The sequence below is a fragment of the Schistosoma mansoni genome, chromosome W, assembly GCF_000237925.1.
Source record: "Schistosoma mansoni strain Puerto Rico chromosome W, complete genome".
NCBI classification, from domain to species: Eukaryota; Metazoa; Platyhelminthes; class Trematoda; order Strigeidida; family Schistosomatidae; genus Schistosoma; species Schistosoma mansoni.
In genome coordinates, this window is record NC_031502.1 from 22,080,113 (window position 1) to 22,108,072 (window position 27,960).

The following is a 27,960-nucleotide window of genomic DNA, read 5'->3' on the forward strand; positions in this document are numbered from 1 at the left end:
CATTGGTAATCGGTTCGAATAGTATAACATTCAAAATTTGATTTTTGGTTTTAAATATGAAGACTGTTTACAACGATAATCATTTTACTCAGTTTGAAGTTCAGTTCATTAAAAAGTTAGGACCTATTATGAACGTGTGTTGGTTCATTTGCCCTACTGTGATATTAACACAATGCTATGAAGTTTGCAAAATGAAAGCCAAAGTGCAAGTGTAGTATTAGTATGGGCAAAAAGTAAAAGATAAGTAAAGATTGGTTTAGGAAGAACGGATAAATTAGAGAAATAAAATGTGCAAAATAGTACTGAAATCCAAGATTTGGAGTGCTTCTGAGAAAAGTCATTATAAGTCATGAAACACTGCTTCTTTGGAAGAACTGTCACTAGAAAACTCAACCTTTCTAGAAGACCCTGGACAGACAGAGTATCCTGTGTCTTTGTATAAGAACTGAACATCTTCCAGTCTACTCTTATCTTCCTCTAGCATTAGATATTAGAGTATGATTAATACATGTCTTAGACAACTTAGTCAATGAAAGTTTAAATGGTGATCAACGATTTTACAGTGTTTATATAGAAACACTCATCAACCTTAACATTGATCATTCTGATAGAAAGTGTGATATTCCATAGAGTTACTCTTGAAGTTGATTTTAGTAGGTTATCTGTTTTTAAAGCTTAACATATTTCCAACTCTGATCAACAAGTGATACGCTCATAATATTTCAAGCTAATTTAAATTAGATCATTTTGCTGGTGTTAAGGCATAGGAAATGTTTATACTGTAGAGGATGACGAAACTATCTGGTTGCCTAAACGAAAGTAGATGGAATGGGCCCGAAATCAGGACTTAGTGGTCGCAAGTCGATAGCGTTAAACACTAAGTCATCTTTCAGAGCTTTAGTCCAGTGAGCCTTTGTTAAACAGTGTATGTTACTCACTCATAATATTTTGAATTAGGTACCATCACACTTACCTGATTCTTAGAGAGGAAAAGTACACAGAGAGTTCTATGTCAAAAGTACTTGAAAGACTTTCGCGTATTATAGGTACACTTATTCTATCTTCAAGTAAGAAGTATCCTAAAAAATAAAAAAAATTAATGATCTGGTAGATAACTCACCACTTCTCGAGATGTTTGATGATAGCTCAAAGATTTTTCTTGGAATCGTTTTGGTTTCATAATAAGTGCTAGTCTACACCATAATTTCATTGCAAAACATGAACTTACTTTTGCAAAAGAGTATTTTTGAAAGCATAAAAGGTCCCCAGAATATAGAAATCCATTGGTAGGCGACCGAAAAACTTTGGAAATAAATATTGGAACCTTGTCTTGCCTATTGTAAAAACGCTGTATAAAATATTAGCTGAAATTATTATCTTGTGCATATACCAACGAAGTAACATCAACGAATAGTACAACAGTGAGACTAATTATTTTTTCTGATGGGGACATAGGAAACTTAATATAAATATTGATTGCCTCTTCTTCATGAGGGTTTTTATTTTTAGAATTGTAGAAACTGATTTGGGGTAGCCGAAGAGAAGATTGCAGTAGATGGTTTGTTTCCTGATGTGGTGTGTTGCCATAATAAAGTAAACCATCGCTCTTTTGAAGAAAAAGTAGCATGTTCCCGTCGAACGATACTAGGGGTTTTTCTGGAAAAGTATAAGAAGTTTCGTACATGACTAAATAAATAGTAGTACGATATTCATAATTTTATAATCTGCTTACAGCCAGTTATATACGAAATGATCCATGGTACTAAAGTAATGATAAGAACCACGAAAGTGTCGAAAGCAAATGCTAATGATGATACTCCAGCATAATAACGTCGCAATTCATACAACTTGTAAACCTTCATGTTTCGACTTTTATAAGAAACATAGTAACAGTTTTGAATAAAGCGTTTAAACAAACTTTCGGTATGATGATGAAACGTGCATAGTTTGTTGAATCTGATTGTTATCCTGAAGAATAACCCGAGAAACCCCCTTTTTATCCTTGAAAGGCGTCACAAAATACTGTCATTTTACCCAATGAGGTCGTGTTTTAACAGTTTAAATGTCTACTGAAAAAGATTAGAACCTGAGCTTCTTTGATCTCCAAAATATAAGGGCTCTTTTCATTCCTCACGATGGAATTCAGGATTCTCTTGTGTGGAATTGTTGATTACTCTCCGGACAGAAGAGAGTTTTTCGTGAATGGATGTTTCTTTCCTTCATTTGCAAGAATTTTGAAGTCAGTCATTGGTATTCAGAAGATTCATGAAAATTTCTATTTCACAGCGAAACGAGGCAGTCGTAAGGCCTTACTTGAATGAACTAGCAGAATTTTTCAACATTATATCATAAACTTTTGGGTTTCATATTTCTCTGACTTTCGGTATGAAAATACTAACACTTATGGTGTCAGTCATCCTATCACTAAGCTTTTACACATTCATCTTCAATGTGACACTTCATAGAATGATTCGTCAGAAGTAGATATAAGATTGAGAGATTCATACCTATCATGAGCTACCATACGGCGATGTCTCAATCAAGAATTACGAAACAGACGACAGCATTTCTCTGATTTTATTGACTACATGACTTAACCTGAGATAGTACATTGTATCAAAGTAACAAGCCCTTATGCATTGAAGACCAGCACTGTTGGATTAAGATGTCAGTAATCATAGGGATATGCCTGTTGTTAATCGAAACAACAAGGATGTAATTTATTCAAAATCTTAGGCCAGCACTTCTAGCTGGGATTTTAAAAATTGCCTTGTTGATAGATTCCATGCGCTCGATGAGAAACTTAACAATTTTTTCTAATGATCGCCTCTTTTGCCTCAAAAATCTGTATCTGAGGTATATTGGTTACTTTTCAATTTTTTCAAATTGCCTTGTTGATGGATTCCATGCGCTCGCTGAGAAACTTAACAATTTTTTCTAATAATCGTCTATTTGCCTCAAAAATCTGTATCTGAGGTATATTGGTTACTTTTAAGAAAAAAAAGGCATTGTATTTATCCTTTAGGGATGACAATCAAGAGGATAAACTGACACTTCAGGAGGGTCTGATTCGGCTACAAAGTTGGACAGAGGTAAACGGACTTGCCCTTAACACTTCAAAATGTAAAGTAGTCCGTCTGCAACATGTTGCAGGAGTGCTGATACTATACGATATTAAGTCTTACGCTAACGGTGACAAGAACGCTTTTCGAGCAAAACTTGCACAGGTAACACTGAAGCTTATTTTTGGTAAGTTTTACGGAAAAAACTTTCCACATAATCTTCAGCAGCTTTATTCGTCCCAATTTAGAGTACGGAAACATAGTATTTTCTTCCTCACTTGTGATAATAAGAAGTATTTGAATTATCGTATAAACTAGGAATCCCAGAAATAATGCAATTTAATCAATAAGTACTACATAAACACGAACGAACGTGTTGCATTTGGAATTAAAAATCAAGCAGTCATCAATACAAAGGAATCATTGGTTCATATAAACATCACATCCGCCACAGCTTAAATTGGAGTCTATGTGTAATCGATCGTACGTTTTCTTCTTGAGTTCATCCTTTGTCTTTCCGACAGTGTATTAGATAAAGACTCTGTATTATCTAGAATGCACTCGTTAGTATTAGAACTAAAGACCGAAATTGGAACAGAATCACCTAGGTCCTGCAATTGTACATAATCATCGTGTCGATTGTGTAGTGAAACCACTGATATCTAAAATTTGCATCATAGACTTTCCAACATTATCCTCCCCTACGAAATAATTTTGCGTCCTTACGTCGTAGCGTTATAACCAATTTGACGTTCCCAATTTGTATTATCTTCTTATATCACACGATTCAATTACTGTATGTGAGTATTTGGGGATACACACTGATATATAATTGGAGGTATTACATCATGTGACTTTGACTTTATTAAAAATTTTGATACATATTCTTTTTGTTATTCATATTAGAATACACAGGTAGATATGCATTGATATGTGTAATTAACACATGTGATTCATCTAGGTTTCATTCATCTGAGAAACAATCGAATGGAAAGCATGCATCTGCCTCACACTCATTAGGATAATCTTGGACTTGGTTTGAATTTTCTACTTGTGCAAACTTCATATATGTGCAAACTGGTCCTCTGGTTGCTCCGGAAAAACTTGTTATTCCCCCTGATCCATCATACCACTAACTACTTGACACACATTGGTTTGGAGAATATCCAATATCTGATACAATAACATCACAAATGTGGCTAGAATTCGACTCATTCGGAATATATTTGTCACATTCATCAGGAATATCACTAGAGATAAATTAATTGTGAGGACCAGTGGCATTTGATATGATATCAGAATTTGATTTTTCTGAAATATTTCCCTCAACGTTATTAAGAGTTTCATTAGAGAATAATGGATCATTAGAAAAATCAACATCCACCAAAACTGAATCCGGTTTTTCATAATGATTTGACTCATTCAAGCTGTGCTTCTGGTGAGTCCCTAACACACATTCTCCTATCTTAAGTTTTGATAATCCCACAACCACATTCATGACTATAGTTGTGAACTTTCACTGGTGTCAGTGATCCCGTGTAACATCACATCAATGTTACTGATTGCCCATACATGTAATGGATGCATCGACTTCACCCAATGTGATATTTTACTAGGGTTACTTGCATAATTTGAAGCTGGGTGAGTGCATAGCTCGTTTAATCAGATAGAATATCTGAGTACATTGTTATTATTAGGTGTTAACCGGGTTAATACTAGGATCAGAGACTATGAATGTACGATGCATTTCAGATATAAGGTGTTCAGTTATATAACATGAGAGTAACGATCAATGGAATATCTATATTTCAATTAGTATAATCCGAAGATAAAAACGCGTCAATGGGAATTACTGGGGGCCTATATAATATATGAAGGTAACGAAGTTCGCGATATATATGTATTAAATGATAAGTGTCCGTCAAAATTATTTCCTCAGAGTAAAGTATACCCGATATACTAGATAGGATAATAATCTATGCATAATACAACCTACAAAAGAACAAGTCGAAAACTTTCTAAACCACGTCGGGACTTTACTATCAAATATTGTAGATTTCCTCCCGACTATCACTCGCACATCGAAGCCCCCATAAAGCGCGCCAACTGTCATATTGACAATTTTACTAATATTATTTACATTCATACATGAGAAGTGTTACCTCCCATGATTTTATGGTCACTGTACCCTATAAAACGTCAAACTTGCTGGGTAACCCACTGCAGTGAAGACTGTATCGTCTGTAACAATTTGATCTCACCTGCAAACTGGCATACATCATGTAACAGACTGTTATTTGAGGATAAATTATTATTACTTTTTATAGACTGATTAGTAGTCACTGGTCAGTAAACGCGTCCTAAACAGATAAATAGTCAGGTTGTCACGAGTTGTTACTCCTAGAAAGTGGGAGGGTATTCTGAAACGATAACTTCAGTTAAACAGTGGCTAACGGACAACGCAAATTGGCCACTAGCTCTTACCAGTAAGATAGGTTTGGCCGGGACAACGTGAGAACCCGCAGTGACGACTAACCCTTTGGAACCCATTAAATGAGACTGTCACGAACCACGCCACTAGGGAATACAATACTAAGACGAGATAGCCGTCCAAGGATCCTAGATTTTCAACGGTGTCTTGAAGAAGACCGACTCATTATTTCAATGAAATTCAACAATCTACACAACTCCTTAATGACAACTATACCGCAAGTCGGTTTATATCTTTTCAGTCATACAATGGGAAACAAAAATCGATAGTCTTTGGGTTTTGACAAATGCGACTTCGTTGGAATACAACTTTGGACAGGATATCAGCGTTTGAACATATACCAGCCACTCAGTCTTAATAATACCTGTGACAGAACCCACTGTACCTTCTAACATCAGAATTTAAAATAGTGATACTCGTCCACCCAAAACCCTTTAAGATTTGAGGTTGCCCAGATATCTCATCTGATTGCTTGTATGCTGCCAAAATAACACTTATGCAACGTCAACCGATTGCTTATCAGCGACTAACTGGTTGTTAGGATATTCATAAAAATATCCCTTAAGTTATTCTACTGAGTCTAGTTCTATCTTGAACGTCAAACGGTATGCTTTCACATGTTTTCAGACTTTTCACATATTTTCCTATTGGTCATTATTCACAGTCATCCTAACTATTAATTTCACACGTCGTTTCCTATTGGTCAATACTCACGGTCATCATAACTGTATAAACATGCATTGTCTGTAAATAATATTCATTCTTCTTCTGATCCCACAAACAATTCCCATCTAACGTTTGTGTCCTGATATATTGGAGAGCAGTATTGAGGTCGTACTGGGATATCTGGAGTTGGTCAATCGGCGGGATTTCCAGTAGCCACAACACTGGTTAATCATGGGCTTGCATGTTTTCATGGATCATTCGCTTGATCAAATTTAAATGGCTACTTTTCGTCTTGTTTGCATTTATTATAAAATATAGGTTTATGGTTCGCGAATTTGAAGTACAAACGTCTGTCAGCTGACTATGAGGAGCCAAAACTGTTTTTCGTCATTATTTAATCTTGAGTGTATATTTCAGTTCAACTTAAAATCGATTAGTAAGACAAATTACAAAGTATCAATTGATTTTATTGCTAAGCTTTGAATAAATTAAACTGAGATGCATTCATCAAAATATCAAACAAGCACAAAATCACAGTCCTCACTTGTAATTGATGATTGTTACCCTAACATGCAGGGATAAGCATTATGTATAGAATACATGAGGAAAAAACATATGCTTTTAAAATGATTCCACCAGTATACGGAGAATAATCCATACATGAGTTGATGAAACTAGTAATCAACATAGGGGTTCATATGCACATTACATTACTATTAATGTTTACTCAAAATGCAAACCATTTATTTACACAAAATAATGTGCCTGTTAACTATACGATTTATACCTAATATCTTTGTCTTGATTCTCAAAATGTAAATCATCATCAGTACGATTATTATTTTCAGATTTTTGGCTCTGATCAACATTTACTGGGACTCGAATAATTAATGCAGCATCATCAAGGAAAGGATTTTTAGATTGTAGTTCACTTAACCAAAGTCGAATAAGTGTAGAAGGTGCAGGTGATGGGATTTGTGGTAAATTGTATCTTTCTTTTTGACTTTGTTGTTTACAATCTTTTGAATCTGTATGATGAATTCTGTTAGAAACTTCCCAATCATATAGTTTTTTTTGATTATCCAAAGCATCTGGTTTAGGTACAACAACTCCAACAGCAAGTATTGTACCTTCACCTTGTTCATGTTGACATAGATTGGATGGTAAATATTTGTAGACATGACTTTGACGAATTGAAAGCCAACGTTTATCGAATTCTGGTTCACATTTACTTATAAATCTTGTCGAAACATTGTCTTCATTACAATGGTGCAATTCAGTACCAGTTGAACTCACTGTAGGAAGAAGACTCATATGTGGAAAAAGTGAGCGATTCTCATTTTGAGAATTCAAATTATTCAACACTATATTTGAAGTATCATTAGAATAGTTGAAGAATGAAAGATTATATGGTTCTGTAAAACGAAAATGTATACAAACACACATGAAAAACGTAAGATATAAGTAGCACATTATAATTATTAAATGGAGAACTAATTATTTTACATAGCCTGTTCAATAAATACGCGAGCTAAGGTCATATAAACTCTATTTGAACAAATTTTGTCTTTTGGAGAATATTTTCTATCTATAGTAACGGATTTTTTTTCAGTGCTAAAGATATCGTCGGTAGTTAAATTATTCAACCTATCTGCGAGGATCGCATGTGTCGACGATCTCAAATTTAAATAATTAACAGTCCATGAGACAGAATCAGCAATGCCAAAACGCAAAAGACGATATACATTCGATTTTGCCACTAATAGTCAGTCAGTCACAACGTGGAACTTCGTACGTATGTACATCAGTCCGAGTTGCCATACCACATTAGCACAGAGATGCAATTGTCGATTCAAATCCCATAGTGGTAGAAGTAGTAAGAGTATAAGCAGTAATCGGAAAGATTAGGGTTCGAAGATGTTATTGAAGAAGTACAATCTAATTCAAATTTGCCACTAATAAAAAAAGTTAAACTGTCATCTTGACCCTGTATGATGCTTTTATGATTTTATGATCTTCATTGAAACACTTGACTTATGTGTAAACAGAAACCCTTTATGTATTTTTTTTGGTTTTCTACAAGTTTCAGCAAACGTCTGGTGCTATTCACTTTGAGTATTCATTGAACAGCCCTAACAGTCTAGTTAATATATATGAAATACAACTAATGTAAATAAGTTTTCTACGGTAAGTACTGAAGATAATTTAGAATTTAAGAGAGAAATATAAAAAATAGATAGAATGATCAGTTTAAAGTAATTTTAATGGAACATTTCAGCATAAGTGATGAGGTGTATATTACGTTGGGAATAAATGTCGACCGAGTAACCACTAGAAACTAAAATACGGCAGATATTCACTGTTGGAGTCTGTGATTTATCGGAAGTAGGAATATCAAGTCTAAAAACAGTAATTTTCATCATAAAATGGCATCATTCAGTCTGGTTCGATTAATTGATACTTTTAATATCAGAAGGGGGTTTTATGGAAATTTTAGTAATTTTATATAGTTGAGATCATGTGTCAATTGAAGCTAGACCACCATGGAAAACCTGGAGGCACTGGACGGTCGTTTCGTACTATTGTGGGACTCCTCAGTAGTACGCATCCACGATCCCGCCCCGCGAGATTAGAACCCAGGGCCTACCAGTCTCGCGCGCGAGCACTTGACGGATAGACCAGTGAGCCGGCATCCAACAGTGTGAATGTCTAACTTCAACCAATCCACGAAATTGAGCAACCATTCACCAATATCTTCAGTGAGCTGATATCTCCCAATCGTGGATGTGCACTGCTGAGGAATCCCACAATAGGAGGAAACGGCCGTCCAGTGCTTCCAGGTTTTCCATGATGGTCTAGCAGCAATCGACTCAACTATATGATACTTTTAATCTTTAAAATACCAATATAGAATATAAAGTACTTTTCAAAATTATGTTTTTGTCATGATTGCAGCTGAGTGGATTGGTTTTGACAGTTAGTTGATGAATTTTGAACATTAGTTAAATTATACCATATGGGATTAAAAATGCCAGAAAAATGGTATTAGGCTCAGAGGTGAGTAAAGCAAAGCATGTTCAATGCATAAACTTATTAGACTATAAGCCACATGATAGAATAAAGAGACCGACTGATAATTTAATTCAGACCAACAATAAATTCAGGTTGTTGTCGATTGAACTCACTATCTGTCGTTGTATTTTGTACTACGTGGTGTTGTGATCTGGAAAGATGCTTACAATCATTCATCTGGGATTTATAGTGTTTGTTGATTGGAGTTCTGAGGACATGTAGTCAACTGATCGTGTGAATGAATACAGTACAGAATTTGGTGGTTGATAGAGTAGGTAAGATCACAATAATGTCTATCTCGACCGACTACCTTATATAAAATGATTTTATAATATGAAGAAAAAACAAGATCTTTAACGGCAATAGACACCTACCGTCTGCACTATGCTTTGGCGCTTGGTTAACTTTCACAGCATTAATTTCTTTTTTTAATCGATCAGCATCGATTTCTGTCCATAAGGTGTAATAAGCAGCCTATCCATAAAGAATTAAGAAAAAAGAGGATTACATTGACACAATGTTACGACTCCACTTGTCTAGTATCTATAACCATTGCATTTTGCTCAACTTGTTAAAATGAGTGGTCACAAAATAAACGGGGTTGTTGAAACTCTTTAGCTTGAATTATTTTCTCCCTATATATAAAAAAATGTGTTACATTTATAAAATACCATCAATATCTAAAGTGGTTGTTAGAGGTAGCCGACAGAATACCCTCCTCAACATAGGTTTCGGGTTATTTAAAACTCGTCAGCAAGGTGTACACCTATAATGTCGAGGGAACTGATGATCATTGGCGGACTAGAACTCGTGTCACTCAACTTCATAGTTAAGGACGTCACCAACATAGTGCACGTGATGTTGAGTCACTTAAGCTGGTGGCCACATTACAACTTGATTGATAGAGTTCGACAAGCACTAAAAATGACTTGAAATACATAACAGTGGTCACAATTCAGTGATCAATCAATTGTAAAACGTTGGTATCTATCACTAATACTATGATTGTTTCGACTCCTTTGGTATTTTGTTAATTTTATCTCACTGTAAGAATATGACATGAGGTAACTAGAACATCTGTCCCGTATCTCATATGGTTTATGACTAACTGAGTAATAATTCAAATGGATTTATAATTGAGGTAATCTTTTCTAGGCTAAAATTAGTTTGCCGAATTTTCTCTGGGAAATGTTTTATAACTGTAGATGAAGTCATAGTCCATAACCACTTTTCATTCCTTTGATGAGTAGTACATGTATCAAACGACCCTATAAATATTAAGAAAACATTGATGTCTACAAATCGGATTTACTTTGTATTTAGATGTCTAACAGCTGGGTTAGAGGATGAGAAAGCGGAAACAACTAAATACTAGACAAAACAAACTTTGTAGACATATTTGAACCATTTACTTACAAACGGAGTAAAATGTATTTCAGTTTTTAATGATACAATCAATCAAAGAATGAAATTGAAGAGATGTGAATTATCTATCCACGTTGAGATGGTGGGCGATATTTGAAGTTCAGGTGGATGGAGTTTCGTTCTCCAAGCCGGATGGTTTAGTTGTGGAACTTTCATTGTTCTTCTCAACAAATTATCATGTTGTACGGAAGAACAATATGGGCTCCACGACTAAACCATCCAGCTCAGGGAACGAAACTCCATCACAATTTATGTATATATTATGAAAACTGACTGAATATTACTAAGTTTACTAATTCTCAGTACACCGATTTCACTTACTTGTAAATTCTTAAACCATACATAATGTGGTCCATCTAAATAAATCGTTGGTTTTGTACATTGAATATTATTAGTCTGATCATTGTGAATTTGTTTATTAGTACAATATGCTAGTAATGCACGTTGTTCAGGACTTTGAGCACTGATAAGTGAATCTAGTCGATCAGAATTAGATGAAGGCATCTAAAAAATATCAGCAAAAAAAGAAGTTCAATAACCATGGCGAAAACAAGAAAGATAAAAGATTTCGGTTACAGTAGATATTCGCAATTAACATGTTGATGTAACCCGACATTAATCCATAGAAAACTGAATGTTACAATATGAATAATACGCGCTTGATCCATGATAGTGGCACTACATCACACTTTGATCATCCCTACACATCAAAACAAGCAATAAGATAAAAGAGAAGATTTCCGTATAAAAACGTCTTTACTGTCTTTTGAAAAAACTTCATCTGTAGTCCTTTTAGGGTTACTGCCGGTCCCAAGTCCGGATAAAAGAGGAGGGTTGTGCATGGAGTCACCAACCCCATCCCGTAGAACACAATCTGTCTATAAAAAGACGCTAACGAGAAAAAATCGTTTAGGATTATTTATACCCTGTCCTGGAAGTTGAATGATCTTCATTTCGAATAATTATTACGCCTCATGGTGAATCCCGAGATTCTTCGGAAATCACGGGGTTAATCACCCTTCTGACAACCAGGGTAACAATTAATATAGGCACATAGAATTAGTCCAGACAATGTAGGAGACTGTAATAACCAATTAAATAGCTGTGAGAATGAGGAAATACAACTTGGCAGTTCTTGGAATAAGTAAAACCCATTGGATCCAAGCTGAACAGAAAAGTTTAGATTTGAGAGAGATGCTGTTGTGCACTGCTTATCAAGAATAAAATGTTCCGCACACATAAGGAGGTGCTCTGATACTGTCCAAATAACCACGAAAAGCACCTATAAGATGGAAATTTTAATGGATTCAGGTTTAGCAAATCATCCTTCAAAACAAGGAAAGAGCTAATCATAACGAATGCTAATACAGGGTTATGCAACCCCCAATGAGGACGATAAAGATGAGTTTCATGAGGGTCTCCAGTCGATCATAGAGAAGTGCCCAAAGAGGGATATAAACATCCTGGTGGGAGGGCCTAAATACCAAAGTCGGGATGGACAACATCGGGTATGAAGATATGATGGGACGACATGGAATGAGAAAAAGGAATGAAAATGATGACAGATTTGCAAATTTGTGTGCATTCCACAGAATGCTTATAGGTGACCGTATATTCCCTCACAAATGCATACATAGAGCTACATGGGTCTCACCAGACTACGCTACACAGAACCAAATTGATCATATTTACACAACTAAAAAAATCAGAAAATCCATGGAAAACGTGAGAACAAAGAGAGCAGCTAACACAGCTTCAGATCACCATCTGATGGCTGCCAAGATGAAACTGAAGTAAAGAAGCACTAAATAACTGAAGAAACGACACTACAAAAGTTCAACAGAGCCTTGCTTTGAGATACAAACTCAACGAATTCAAAATAGCTCACAACAACAGGTTCCAAGCCTTACAGGATCTACTCATAGAAGAGGAAACTACTACGGAGAACAACCGGAAAGGGGTCAAAGAAGTACTAACTTCAACGTATCAAGAGGTATCGAGCTGCAAGAAACACCTTCATAAAGAATGAATCCATCGAAATCCTGGACAAGATTCAAGAAAGGAAGAACAAGAAGATAAGAACTAACGACAGTCAAATAAGAACAGAGAAGGTAAGGGCACAAGCCGAATACACAGAAACAAACAAGCAAGTGAAGAGCATTAGAGTTGACAAGAAGAAATACGTGGAAGACCTAGAAATGACAGCGCAAAAAGCTGCAACAGAAGGAAATATCAGACAACTATGTGGTGTAATGAGCCCCCAAATGCTCTGGTACAGCCGAGAGTGAGGAGAGTCAGCTCTCCATCTTCGAATGCTCTGAAATGACCACGTACATGCCAACACTGTCAGGGAAGTCCTAATCACTGCCTTCTCATAGCATTACTGTTGTTTACGAAATTAAGAGGACGAAAATCGAATGTCCGGCACTTAAATCAACTTAGTAGATATGGAGGATACACCTAAGGGAGTTGGAAAACCCTGATTCCAAACCAATAGTGCACATGAACTTCAGTATCCTGAAGGAACGAATGGCGTATGAACCTATTGTTGGTCACCGGCTACCATGTGACTGCTTCTCCTGACGTTGCTCCACTGCCTTGTAGATTAGGCCTTTAGGTCGAAGGCTTCAGGTGTGGCCTCCTAAGAAACCCACCTGCTTCTGTTTGGGCACCCGGGAAGGATCCCAGCCCTCACATAAATCGAATGATTTATGTGGCGCACATCTATTTGGTGGCTCCTTGTACCAATGTTTATGTGTTTAAATAAATAAATAAATGGTATCATGAAGAAACTAGCAGGAAAATATGATGAACCAGAGTGACCAGTCAAACACAAAGTAAGCAAACCAATCACTGAGATTCAAGAGCAGCGGGACAGGTGAGTAAAACATTTTGAAGAACTCTTCAATATACCAGCATCACTGAACCCACTGGACATCGAAGCATCACACACACACCTACCTATAGCTGGTACCACCAACGACCGAAGAAATCAGCATACACATCAGTCAAATCAATAGTGGGAGGGCTGTAGGAGCAGACGATATAGCAGATGAAGCACTTAAGTCAGATACAGACGTGACTGCAAAGATACTCCACATCATATTCAGAAGGATTTGGGAGGAAGAATAAGTGCCGACAGACTGGAAAGAAGGATATCCCATCAAGATTATCAAAGAAAGGAGATCATGGCAAGTGTGAGAACTACGCAGGCATCACGCTATCATCGGTACCAGGAAAAGACCTCAATGGAGTGCTACTGAACCTACAGTTGAAGAACATACGGAACTCAAAACAACTGTCAGCTAACATCAAAGTGAGGGTCTTCAGTATGAACGACAAGACAGTCCTACTATACGGAGCTGAAACTTGGGGAACTACTACAACTATCATCAAAATAATACAAGTATTTCTAAACAATTGTCTACGCAACATACTCAATGTCCGTTGACTGGATACCATCAGCTACAGCCTAGTGTAAGGGAACAAATCAGCTTGCAGCTAACGAGGAAACTAGAAAAAGACACCGGTGAATAGGAAATATACTGTGGAAACCACCAAACGGCGTCATGAAGCAAGCCCTAACTTAGAATCCTGAAGGCAAAAGGAAAAGAGGAAGACCGAAAGACACATCGCGCAAGGAATTGGAGACAGACATAACAAATGGAAACAACTGCAAAGGATATCCCAGGACAGAGTTAATTGGAAAATCCTGGCTAGAGGTCTATGCTTCTACGAGATGTCACGGATGTATGTAAGTTTCCTAAAAATGAAAACGATGGTACAATTATTCTGTATACATAAAACGTGCACACGATTCTGAAAGGCATATAACAAGTTAAGATACTAGATTATTTAGTTACTAAGAGAACGGCAATGGTTATGATGAGAATATGGATTGTTTGTCTATGACAAATGTTTGTCGCGAAAAATTATGAATTTCAATCGTAAGTTAGGGAAGCAGAAATTTCAAAATCTCTTAGTGAAATACTATTAAAAGCAAAAGGGTGAACTAATAAAATGATGCAAGAGTCTAAATGAATACAATAGATGGTTTGTAGGAATAAAAACTAATTACAGTTCGAATATTCTTTGTTATTAATAAGCAGCATAAGAAGTGATGAGAAAACAAGTCACGTACAGAAAAAATGGGTCCAGAGAATATTAACCAATAGAAATGGAGTTCAACTTTTTTTGGAACACTAGATTTCTTAGAATGAGCAATAGGACGGTAGTATTAAGCAAAGAATCGACACATACCATAATAGATATCCAGCCAGCGACTAAGCCATCACATGTCAGATGAAATCCCATTAAGAAAATATTATCCTCTTCACTAACACATATATTATGACAAAATATAGAGGGTAAAAAACATATAGATTATACATCGGATATATTTGACGGTCTATCTGGAACATCAACCAATCAAAGTTGGCTTCTACCTACACGACATCGGTGGTCATACTGAATGTGTGGACTTGTGATTCATTACTTGAAGTTGATGGAGTTTTGTTCTCTGAGCTAGATGGTTTGGTCGTGGAGCTTTCATCGTTCTTCTGAACCACATCATCAGCACAAGTTTCGGGTAGAAGTTTGTCAAGTGTCCTTGTTTTGCATCAGTAAGTAATGAAAATTACGTTCAAATTGAACTCAAACTTGTTTGAGTTTACACAAGATTTTGATTGATATAACTCGGAATCGGTCTCAAAGACGCAGATTCACTCACTTTTTATCTTCCTCTAGAGATTTTGAATTCCATCATTCTTCCATGACTACTTTCTTATTCAGTCTTTTCAAATCTTAGTCTCACTGTTTAGTCTTCCTTATTAGTATTGCTACTACACCGTTTCGACCCCTTTATTATTCATATCGGTAATTTCATCTAATCGTGCTGATGTAATATGGGAACTTCGGGTCAACCCACAATTGTGTCAAACCCTACAATGATTATGACTGACTGACGTAGGTACCTTAATAAAACCGTATTAATCGATAGATGCTAATTATTGTTTAATTAACTAACCTGTACAACAGTGAACTCTGTCATCCGATCAGGGCATATTCTTTCAGCAATTAAACAGCCTAATTTAATGGGATCTAAATCGAGATCGTCAGCGATTCGGAGTGGTAATGTCCATGGATTACTATAATACAATTTAGGCATCCAATACATTAGACGACGATAAGTTTGCATAGCATGATTACGCCAACCGAAAACGTCGATAATCATTTGACCAACCTCATCATCCGGCAGGACGTCTAGTAAATTTCAACGTAATAATCAAAAAAACCTCACATAGGGTATACAAAAAGCTACTATAATTGAACTGTTTATTCTCTGAGTTATCAAAATTAGTCCAACCGAGACGGAAATTGTAATGATCGCAAATATAAATCTGAAAAACAACTATTTTATTCTCTCCGCTCCATTACTCATTCAACCGATACCTATAATCGAAATTAAATTACTTTGCTCCAACTTTTTATTCTCATTTTGTGTAAACTCCTGTTCTTCAACCCATTCAGTAACTCATTTATATCGAAAGCTCTGTTCTGTATAAACTATCTCAAGTCGCTGAATGTTCAAATAATTGAATGCTACTACCGAATACAAAGTTTGAATCAACTTTTCCCAGGTCATGTGTACCACTTTAACAGACTTTCTCCAAGGTCAGAACACTGCAACAAATAGGAAGACACATTAGTTTGGTTATGTTTTTAGAAAGTCTTAATGTGGATGTTTTCCATCTGGCAGATTGTATTCGAAACTCTGAAGTGCTACAAATTCGTTCTTTATCTTTCGATTCGGAAAATTTGTTTTATAGGTGCTTATCCAGGGATACCATGGTACCATAATTCGGTTTAGCTGGCGCTGGTGTCTCACTAAAAGACATAGCACGGACATAAACAACTGACTGGATCCCAGTGACGGTCGTTTATGTCATGACGCCCGGATATCAAAGAAAGCTGTATATGACTGAAATCTGTCAGTTCATTATAACTCCCTAGTCGGGATTTTGGGGATAATCCAATTCAGTGGTTTGGGACGTTATTACTATTATTATTATTTAAACACATAAATATTGGTACAAGGAAGCACCAGATAAATATGCGCCTCACAAATCTCATTCGATTTGTGTGAGGGCTGTGATACTGCCCAGGTGCCCGAACTGAAGCAGGTGGTTTTCTTAGGGGGCCACACTCGGAGCCTTTGACCGAAAGATCTGATCCACAAGGCAGTGGAGCATCGTGAGGAGATGCAGTCCCATGGTAGCCGGTGACCAACGATTGATTCGTACGCCATTGGTTCCCTCAGGATACTGGAGCCCATGTGCACCATTGGTTTGGAATGAGGGTTTTCCAACTCCCCTAGGTGGACCCTCCATATCTACTAAGTTGATTAAAGTGCCGGACATTCGCCTTTCGTCCTCCTAATTTCGTAAACAACAGTAATGCTATGAGAAGGCAGTGAGTAGGACTTCCCTGGCAGAGGCTATATATTCGCTGGCCATGTGAGAGCATTTCGAGAGGTAGAGCGGACTCTTCCCACTCTCGGCCGTACCAGGGCATTTGGGGGCCATCAGACGTGGCTCAAAATAGGATCCCATATAGATCTTACTGTAGCTCTATTTTACATTCTTCATGAAGAATGAAAGGAACTCTCGGTTGAAAGGACTCTTTCTGGTCGTATTCTTAACTCAACTGTTTTTTCACTAATTTTTTGACTTTGCTCATTTATTTACTTTAATTTCACTCCTCCACCTTCCTCTATTGCTTCACAACTTCATTTCCTTATTTTTGTGGCTATACTCGTCAGACACTTATACGAACTGTAGAATCTGGCACATATATGCGTCGGTTTAAGTTTCCACACCATATCAGCACACCAAGATGCCAGAGTAGTAACAGTATTAATGGTAATAGAAAAGATTAGGCACAGGAGATATGATTCAGTTAGAAAAGAAGTATATTAAATAAATATACTTTTGAGTAATAATTAGTAGTCTAGTAATTTAAAAGCCCACCATTAGTATATCAGGCTAAATGCTGTTGACATTTATTATAACGGGTTGATTGATATTAGTAAAATGAGTGGAATGGTTGAGCTAATCCGCTTGTTAATAGACTCGATATTATTCTACACTGGGAAACGAGCAAAAACTGAATTTTTATCTCATTGTAGGTTTCTTCAAACGTACCAAGTTAAGATCAATTATAAAGATAAATTTGAAATATTTAATTCTGGCGGGTGACACTTATCCATCATCACTACCAAATGGAAACCTGCCACGGATATGCATCAGTTTAAGTTTCATTTGCAACATCAGGACAAATAGATGTCAAATCAAGAAAAGAAGCAGAGAAATTAATTTCATAACTGCAATTTAAGTCAACAATACTGCAAGACACAGTCCAAAAGAAACGAATGAGATTGAGGAAGGAATAAAAGTTTGAGAATGAATATAACTTAATTTTCATTCACAGTACATGCATATGCAGTTTGGCAACTTGCACCATGTCTATTATTGGATGTCTTTAAGAATTATCCCACGCTACTGATTCTATTTGTCGAACAAAAACGCTTACACTTAAGCCCGAAAACCGAAAATATCAATCAGATACTACATGAATTGATCTGTCTATTTAATATTATTAGCCATCTCTCTTTCTAAGTGTTATTAATTTTGGTTGCATACTATGGCACGATAAACAGTTGCTGATCATATGAAATAATGAATTACACTTACTGTTAGCGGGACATAGATTGGATTAAAGCATGTTCTATGCACGATTGCGTTGGTGCACGCCGATTGGCTAATTCCTATCCAATCAGCGCTAGTCGATACTTGGAGAAGACTTTAGGATCTTCGCATGTAGAAACTATAAATATACTAACGTATTTCTTATTACGCTTCTTACTTCCATCTATCCTTGCTATTTGGAATATAATTTCTTTCCTGTACAACCGTGTTCTGGTTTGGGGACTTGTCGATTGAATTGATGTCAAAGAATAATAAGCAATAAGAATAGCTGGGTCATAATAAGAGAAATTATAACACTTACAATCAGTTGTAACGGTTTGTGTGTTGTTTATTCATGTTGATATTCAGTATTGAATTTGATCTCTGACAATATATGGGCTCCTTAAATGCATGATTACATAATCCTCATACTTGAAAGTTGGCTATGGATACATACCAATTATGATAATCACAAAGAGACTCAAACTCAATGCTTATTGCTTTAAATTCTAGATCTATAAATCATTAGACTAAAAAAGTCACAATAGAACACTTATACTGATATAAAAAGGATTCTTTACGGAACAAAGAGATTCAACTCACGATATCTTGACATTTGATTTAATATATCAATCATAACTTGTTGTTGTTTTGGAAAATGACCAAAATCAGCTTGTAAGAAACGTTTTACAGTCATTCGTCCAGTAGGAAATAAACGAATTACTGCTTTATAACAATCTAAATCATCAGTCACTTCATATTCAGGCATTTTAATTAATGCATTTTGAATAAATGAAGTGAATCCTTTACGACTTGGTCCTGATCGTTGAATAAACATTTCTAAAATATGCTGTAACAAGAGATAAAAGTACAAACTTTAGGTATTATATGTTATAAGTCGTTTAATCAGTCATAGAAGAATTATAAATATGGTATACATGCATATTATCGGTGCATATCGTTACACACCACATCAACATAGTGAGAGATAAGAAAAAGACGAAATTAATGGGATGAGGAGTGAAGTAGAGAAAATGGTAACAATTGACTAGAAATACGTCAAGTTATCCTTTTCTTCCAAAGTATGTTGCTGATTGGGTGTAGAGGGAAAAATGACCAGACAGTGAGATAACGATATTATAAGTTTATGGAGTCAATGATCGTTGTTAGAATTGGTGTTAATTGGTGTTAACTTTTGTTACTTGATGTTTACGAGCTGCTAGAAATCTCACTTGTGGACAAGTGTTCGACTAGGAAAACGTCGATGTATCGGACAAAGATAATACAGAGGGAAACCACTGACTCTGCAGTAAGGCTACTAGACAATCAATAAATATACTGAAACAGACCAAATTTATCAGCTTGTTAGTTTATTATTATATTCTATTTATTTGAACATATAAACATTGGTACAAGGGGGCACTAAATATACATGCGCCACACAAATCTCATTTGATTTCTGTGAGGGCTGTGATACTGCTCAGGTGCCCAAACTGAAGCAGGTGATTTTCTTAGGGGGCCACACACCGAGCCTTTGACCTAAAGGTCTGATCCACAAGGCAGTGGAGCATCGTGAGGAGATGCAGTCCCATGGTAGCCGAAGACCAACGATTGATTCATACGCCATTTGTTCCCTCAGCATACTGGAGTCCATATACATCATTGGTTCGGAACGAGGGTATTCCAACTCCCCTAGGTGGACTTTCTGTGTCCATCAACCCGGTTAAAGCTCCGGACATTTGCTTTTTGTTCTCTCAATTTCGTAAACAACATTAATGCTACGAGAAGGCAGTGAGTAGGACTTTCCTGGTAGTGGCTGTATAGGCCATGTGAGAACATTTCGAGAGAGAGAGATAACTCTTCCCACTCTCGGCCGTACCAGGGCATTTGAAAGCCAACTTATTAGAGAAAATTATCAATAACTACAAGGTCAGGAATCAAGTTAAAGGAGAAAATAATCAAAATGAGTATGAGTATAATTGCTTCCCATGTTACTTCTCATCCGATTCTCCTTAATTCGTTGGTTTCCGCTAGCTACCCTGATATGAGGTAGGGTAACTAGGATAGATGCACACCCATGGGAGTTGATTTCTTCGCTAATAATAACTCACTCAATTAAAGTATAATGAAACTAACACTGAATGATCACACATAACAAGTGTATACCATTACGATAAAAGAAAATACATCTTGTGAGTATTGCTTACAAGAAATGTACGTTTCTTCCATTTTCTAATTTCTGTTCTAGTCATATTAGTATCAGATCCTTTCAAATGTAACAATTCCGATTTTTCAACGTTTTGGACTGCATCAATCCATTCACTGAAATTTCCGAAGGGAAACAAAATACAAAAAATTGAATGTAAATGTGAGTATTCTTTGAAATGCTATACATTTCACAAATAGTTATGTTAAAAGCAAAAAAATCAATACCGAACTTGTGTTTTGAGATATTATTTATTTATTTATTTGAACACATAAATATTAATACAAAGGGGCACCGAATACATATGCGCAATACAAGTCACTTGATTTAAGTGTGGGCGGTAGTACTAGTCGGATTCCCAGACCAAAGCAGGTGGTTTTCTTACTAGGCCACGCCTAAAGCCTTTAACCTAAAGGTCTAATCACAAGGCAGTGGGGCAACGTCAGGAGATGCAGTTCCATGGTAGCCGGTGACCAACAATAGGTTCATACGCCATTCGTTTCATTAGGATCTTGGAGTTCATATACACTATTGGTTTGGAATCAGGGTTTTCCAACTCCCCTAGGTGTATCCTCCATATTTACCAAGTTGATTAAAGTGCCGGACATTCGATTTTCGTCCTCTTAATTTCGTAAACAACACCCATGCCACGAGAAGGCAGTGATTAGGACTTCCCTGGCAGATGCTACATACGCGTGGCCATGTGTGATCATTTCGAGAGGTAGAGCGGACTCTTCCCACCCTCAGCCATACCAGGGCATTTGGGGGGTAGCAAAATAAACTATTAATTTACAAGTCTTTGATATAAAAACAACAGATTGTCTCTTAACCGTAAAACAAAAGAAAACATAAACAAGAAGCGACACATTGAATTAAATTTAATGGAATTAGAGTGAGTAATATTGTTTATACTCCGAGTAGTGACGAAAATTAAGTGTATTTTGTTTGTTACGATGAATTTCGAAGCAGTTTAGTTTAACATCTACAACTAAAGGGCTCTGGCTCGAGACTGTTAGGTCCTGGGTTTAAATCTCGCAAGTGCGGGATCGTGGATGCGCGCCGCTGAGGAGACCCATAGTAGGACCAAACGGCCGTCCAGTGCTTTCAGGTTTTCCATGGTGGTCTAGCTTCAATTGACTCACGCTTTCAACTATGAAAATCTACAACTGAATTTATCATGTTAAGCAGAGATGGATAATGGCTAGCAGTGGAATCCAGGAAGCGCGTTTCGTCCTATTTGGGACTCGTCAGCTGGATGTACCTGCATCTCAGAGTTGATGTTCACTCTGGGGCTCGAACCCAGTACCTTTCGCTTCAAACGCCAACGCGTTATGCACTCAGCCACTGAGTCCTGATAGCCACTTGTTTGTGCGATAAGGTGAAGTTTGAATTCACTTAGTATTGTTTGTTTGAATCTTCCCATCGATGTGTTAGGACTGCAACTGGTCAGTCTCTAATTTATCATGTCTCATGAACTTTTATCAGAAAGCCAACAACTTTTGATATAGGTCAGAGCCAAGTAAGGATATAAGGTTTTCAGTCAGTCAGTCAGTCAGTCAGTTACAACGTAGAACTTCGTACGTACGTACATCAGTTCGAGTTGCCATACCACATTAGAGAGATGAAGTTGTCGATTCAAATCCCATAGTGGTAGAAGTAGTAAGAGTATAAGCATTAATGTGAAAGATTAGGGTTTGAAGATGTTATTGAAGGAGTATAATACAATGAAATAAATTTGGAAAGAGAAAAAAGAGACATGAAGAATTCAGAAGATTAGAATTTGGGGTGAACACAAAGAGTGGATGCACCTTCGCCATTGCAAACGATTTTGAGCCATGTCATTCAAGGTCTCTAACCATCGGTTGCTATCATCTCGCGAATCCCAACCAGGTAGTCTACACCTACCAACATGGCCCAGTCCACTTGTCAGTGACTTCATGGATTTATGCCATGTTTTGGTCTGGCCGCCCCTAGCTTTCTTACAACCTGCTCCTACACCATAAAGCATTGCACGTCGGGGAAGTCGGTGGTTGGGCATACGTAACACATGTCCCAGCCATCTCAACTGGTGAAGTTTCACTACTTCATCAATCGATTTGCCATCCTTACCTAGTACCCGTTTCCTAACATCTGCATTACTTACCCGGTGGTCCCAGGATATACGAGCAATGCTTCGAAGACACCTATGATCGAACACTAGTAGCCTACGAATATCCTCTACTCTTATGGGCCATGTTTCACTGCCATAAAGTAGGACGGAACGGACTGCTGCACAGTAAACCCGTCCTTTTGTTGCTAGACGGATATCTCGCCTACGTCATAAATGACGCAAGTTCGCAAAAGCTAGACGAGCCTTCTGTATCCGTGCTGAGATTTCGTCACACACCAGACCACAAGGGCTGATGAGACTCCCAAGATAAGTGAAGCTGTCAACACGCTCAACTACTTCACTCCCTATCATTAGTTCAGGTGTCGATGCAACCCAATCCTGAAGTAACATTTTGCACTTCGAGGGAGAGAATCGCATCCCGAACATGCCTGCATTGTTGCTTATAGTGGTCAGAAGACTCTGCATTTTGTCAGAGTCTTCACCGAATAAAACTATGTCGTCGGCGTATTCTAAGTCAACAAGTGAGCCTCCCGGTAAAAGTTCAACTCCAGGAGATTGAGATGATGAAAGTGATACCTCTAAAAGCATGTCAACGACAAAGTTAAACAAGAATGGGGAGAGTGGACAGCCCTGACGAACACCACTTGAGGTAACTGATGTGAACCGCAAAACAAGAAGCCTTAACAAATTACGGAAGCTATTTTTGGGGACGTTATTTCATTTAATTCAAAGCTTGTAAAACTGTAACATTTACTTTTGCCCCTAGCCTATTCTACAGATCATAAGCTTTCGTTTGATGTATAATTCATTGCCATAGCATTTCTGTTCTAAAGCTATTGTCATTTAGACGTAATCTTTTGTACCCTATTTTCTACTATAATTCCCCAGTTTTGGACATAATTGTATTTTTCTAATTATTGTACGTTGTGGTCAGCTTAGTCATCTATTTATTCATGTAACTTTTCACCCTAATCTGAATTGGGAATTCGAGTGCTAGATCGGGGTTGGAATAAAGTGATTAGTGTCCCAGCTGTCTTTGTCTTCTCTCTCTCTCTCGCGTGCTTGCCGACCAATCAGGGATAGAATAGTTTTCGTCTCTCTACCCCCACTTCGAACTCACGCATATTAGCCTCAAGGTTAAGCCAGTCAGCCTACCGGGTCAAGGTCTTAATCTACATTAGACAGGTCATACTCGGCACAAAGTGGGTAGAAGATTCAAGGACGTAACAGTAACCAATTCTGATGACAGTTCGCCATAGGCTCTAACTCGACCAGTTGTGTTCGAGTAGAGAGCCTTTATGAGGTTAATGTACTTCTTTGGTACTCCTTTCACTGACAAACACTGCCAAAGAACCTCACGATCAACGGAGTCAAATGCCGCCTTAAGGTCAAGAAATACTACTATTGTGGGACGTCTGAATGTATGTCTATGTTCTAGGACCTGACGCAGAGTGAATATCTGGTCTATGCAACCACGTCCAGGTCGGAAACCAGCCTGGTTTTCTCCAGTCTGCTCTTCACGAGCTTTGGTTAGGCGTCCAAGTATTATTGAAGCTAATATTTTAGACACTATATTAGTCAAACTGATTCCTCTGTGATTGTCACAGGAGGACTTTTGTCCTTTCTTATAGACTGGCACAATCAGTGATTGGGACCAGTCAGATGGAATTACGTCCAGTTCCCAGATTCTACCTAAGACCTCAGTCAATCTCGTTGCTAGTACTGGACCACCATCCTTAAAAATCTCAGGGGTAAACTTGTCAGGGCCTGCGGCTCCCCCTCGCTTTAGATTTCCTATAGCTTTTTCAACCTCGTAGAGAGTTGGAGGACTTACCTCAATTTTCCATTCAGGACGACTGGGGATCGTGGGTAACTGAAGTGTGGCGGAAGGCCAGTTGAACTGATCCCTAAAGTGTTCTGCCCATCGATCCAATCTCCTGGATTGAGAATGAATGATATGCCCGTCTTTGTCTGAGATAGTTTCGCTAATAGTTGGGTTCCTAATGCCGGTTTCTTTAATAAGTCTGAACAGCTGTCTGCTGTTACCTATTGCCGCTGCCTTTTCCATATCTCTTGCTTTCGCTACCCACCACTGTTCACGATCATTGCGTAGGCTTCTTATTAGCCTTCGCTTAAGCTGACTCCGCTCTTCGTTATGTTCAGAGCCAGGTGGAATGAGTCTTCAAGCACCTATCAGTGCGGTAGATGCTGCCGAGATCCATTGTTTCTCCCTGACCTTATTGCTTACCTTACTAGCGGATATCACTGCTGTTTCCACAGCTTTTCGGATGTCATACCACGCTGCTTCGGGGTGGACACAACCTACATGTCTGTCTAACCGTTTTTCCCGTTGTTCCTGAAATATATTCTTAGCTTGCTTATCATTAAGTAGAACCCTTAGAGGCTTCCCTGCAGTGTCTTTCCTACGTCCAGTAAGTCGCAGACAGATACGTGCTCGCACTAGAGCATGATCTGAATCTAAACATGTGCCCCAGAATGAGCGACAGTCTTCTATCGAGCCCCTCCATCGATGGCTGATAGCGATGTGATCTAATTGGGTCCAACGTTGGGACGAATTCGGGGGTCGCCATGTCAAAAGATGTTTTTCCTTATGCTTAAAGTTAGTATTTGCAAGAAATAGGCGGTTATCTGAGCACAGCTGCAACAGACGGTCGCCATTATCTGTCCTTTTAGCCATGACACCATAAGATCCTCCCAGGTGTCTTTCCCTTTCACTTAGTTTACCTACTTGAGCATTAAAGTCACCAGCCACTATTACTACATCAGAACGCCTAGCTTTTCGGAGAAGGTCAGAAAGTTTCCTGTAAAACTCATCTTTTATATCGTCTGAGCTACAGTCAGTGGGAGAGTAGACAGAGATGACGAAGAGGCAACGACGAGTGTACCTATCTTTCCGAGTCCTTACTGATCCGTTTAGTCGGACAGCGCATAGACGACTGTCTACTGGGATCCAGTCTAAAAGAGCTAGTTCTGCCCTACGACTTAATGCTATACCTACTCCAGCGAGGCCACGGGAAGCAGCATCAGGGCTTCCAGATACACGAAGCGTGTATCGAGATGGTTCTTTATTTTGATTAGGTGAGGTCAAATGAATGACGCTACTCGGATCTTGTATGCGCGTTTCGGAGACGCAGCATACATCGATGGTGTAAGATTCTAGAGACCTAGCTAAGGAAGCCTGTTGTCCTATTTGGCACAATGTTCGGACATTAAAAGTTCCTACCTGTAGTTTAGAGCGAGGTTTCAGGAGACCAGGAATAACGTTCCGTGTACACGAATCGTTTGCCCTAGCGGTGCGAGGTGATAAAAGGACGTGGGAAGGGTTAGTCGTGGAGATAAGAGAGTTGTTAGGAGGTGTAGGAAGGATTTGAAAGTGACCAACTTGGTCTCGTGTGCTGTTACGGGTATGAGGGCATTTATCACTTCCCGGCTGCCCACACCGTGGAAGGGTATTTCTTGAGGGACCTGAAAAAGAAATTGGATTAGTGATGGTCTGAACGACCTGGGAGCGTGACCGCAGTGCCCAAGGGACAACTGCTTGAGGCCGGTCACGCACGGCCTTTTTGTGGGGGATTTTTGAAGTGTTAGCTCCGTTCTTCAAAGGACCTTACCGCCGGAGATGGAAATCCGTGGGATAAGGCGAAGTGTGCATTTTTAGGGTCGACCTTTTCTAACCCCACCCCTCCTTATGGGAAGGCAGCATTGCTGTCATGCTGGTTGTCTGAAGGAAACACCTTACTGCTGTCACACCTCTGTACAGTCGGCAGTACGACTTCGCCTTCGGACCTTGGGATTGCTGCTTTTAGTCTTACCGCTCTTCAACCAACCTGTCTGGCATGGTAGGACCTCGAGGAACGATTGTTCCAGCCATCATAGCTCGATTGCTTCATCACGATAGGCAAGCCCGACCACCACGTCAAGGTAGCAGCAACGGTCGAGATACAGATAAGGTTTTCACTAGATGTTTTAATATTTAATCAACACAGATTTTTAGAAAAACATGGAAAGATTTCTTTATGAACTCCCTACCTTAAACTTGTTTACTTAATAGTATCATAATACACAATAAATACTTTAAGCAGGATGAAACACTGAGGTCCACAAGTATCGTTTATCTCTAATGTTTATGTTTTATAGGTTCACTTTACAAGAGAGGATATTTTTGGACTGTACAGTTGATACTAAATATGTTGTTGAAAGTTTGACTTGTCATTTGTGCTACGACTGTTGGACTATTTAGAAAATTATTTTATTTATTATTATATTTATTTAAACACATAAATATCGGTACAAAAAAGCACCAGATAAATATGCGCCTCACAAATCTCATTCGATTTGTGTGAGGGCTGTGATACTGCCCAGGTGCCCGAACTGAAGCAGGTGGTTTTCTTAGGGGCCCACACCCGGAGCCTTTGACCGAAAGATCTGATCCACAAGGCAGTGGAGCATCGTGAGGAGATGCAGTCACATGGTAGCCGGTGATCAACAGTTGGTTCATACGCCATTTGTTCTCTCAGGATACTGGAGCCCATGTGCACCATTGGTTTGGAATGAGGGTTTTCCAACTCCCCTAGGTGTACCCTCCATATCTACTAAGTTGATTAAAGTGCCGGACATTCGCTTTTCGTCCTCTCACTTTTGTGAACAACACCCCCGTCACGAGAAGGCAGTGAGTAGGACTTCCCTGGCAGAGGCTATATATTCGTACGGCCACTCTCGGCCGTACCAGGGCATTTGGTGGCATTTAGAAAATAGTGGTAAATGTACTGATTCCGCTATAATTACGTTAGAAAATTTTTGGAGACATTCGCATTAAGGATATTATGCACCATGATAGACAGGTGCCTATATCATTGAAGTGTACGGTAACTATACAAGAATAGGACTCTATGCTCTCTCTCTCACCATATTGTCGTAAGGCATTGGGAATAGTACAGAATGTATCTAAGTAGATGTGTGTGGTAGTAGAGTAGTAGACGCCCCCAAATGCCCTGGTACGGCCGAGAGTGGGAAGAGTCCGCTCTACCTCTCGAAATGCTCTCACATGGCCACGCGAATATATAGCCTCTGCCAGGGAAGTCCTACTCACTGCCTTCTCGTGACGGGGGTGTTGTTCACAAAAGTGAGAGGACGAAAAGCGAATGTCCGGCACTTTAATCAAC

The 27,960-nt window shown here is 38.3% G+C and overlaps 2 protein-coding genes and 1 non-coding gene across 3 annotated transcripts in view; all 3 read right to left on the minus strand.

Moving 5' to 3' along the window:
• Positions 1–1,360: 1,360 nt before the first annotated feature.
• On the minus strand, positions 1,361–1,684 carry Smp_204110 (uncharacterized protein; the record flags this gene model as incomplete). Its single annotated transcript, XM_018788983.1, has 1 exon — positions 1,361–1,684. The coding sequence occupies one exon, from the start codon at positions 1,682–1,684 to the stop codon at positions 1,361–1,363; it is 324 nt and encodes a 107-aa protein (XP_018654472.1).
• A 4,983-nt stretch (positions 1,685–6,667) lies between these two features.
• Smp_015880 (putative ecsit (evolutionarily conserved signaling intermediate in toll pathways)) overlaps positions 6,668–27,960 on the minus strand; it is a 23,648-nt gene continuing 2,355 nt past the window's right edge. Inside the window, exons 2-7 of the mRNA XM_018788984.1 lie at positions 20,669–20,783; positions 19,065–19,311; positions 15,743–15,978; positions 11,038–11,220; positions 9,666–9,765; positions 6,668–7,634 (exon numbers count right to left, since the gene is read on the minus strand). Of these exons, the coding sequence (XP_018654473.1) occupies positions 6,988–7,634; positions 9,666–9,765; positions 11,038–11,220; positions 15,743–15,978; positions 19,065–19,311; positions 20,669–20,783 (1,528 nt within the window). The 3' untranslated portion in view covers positions 6,668–6,987. The remainder of the gene's footprint in view (positions 7,635–9,665; positions 9,766–11,037; positions 11,221–15,742; positions 15,979–19,064; positions 19,312–20,668; positions 20,784–27,960) is intronic.
• On the minus strand, positions 21,948–22,014 carry Smp_tRNA_00028_Gln_TTG.1.1. The gene has a single exon. It is a non-coding gene (tRNA).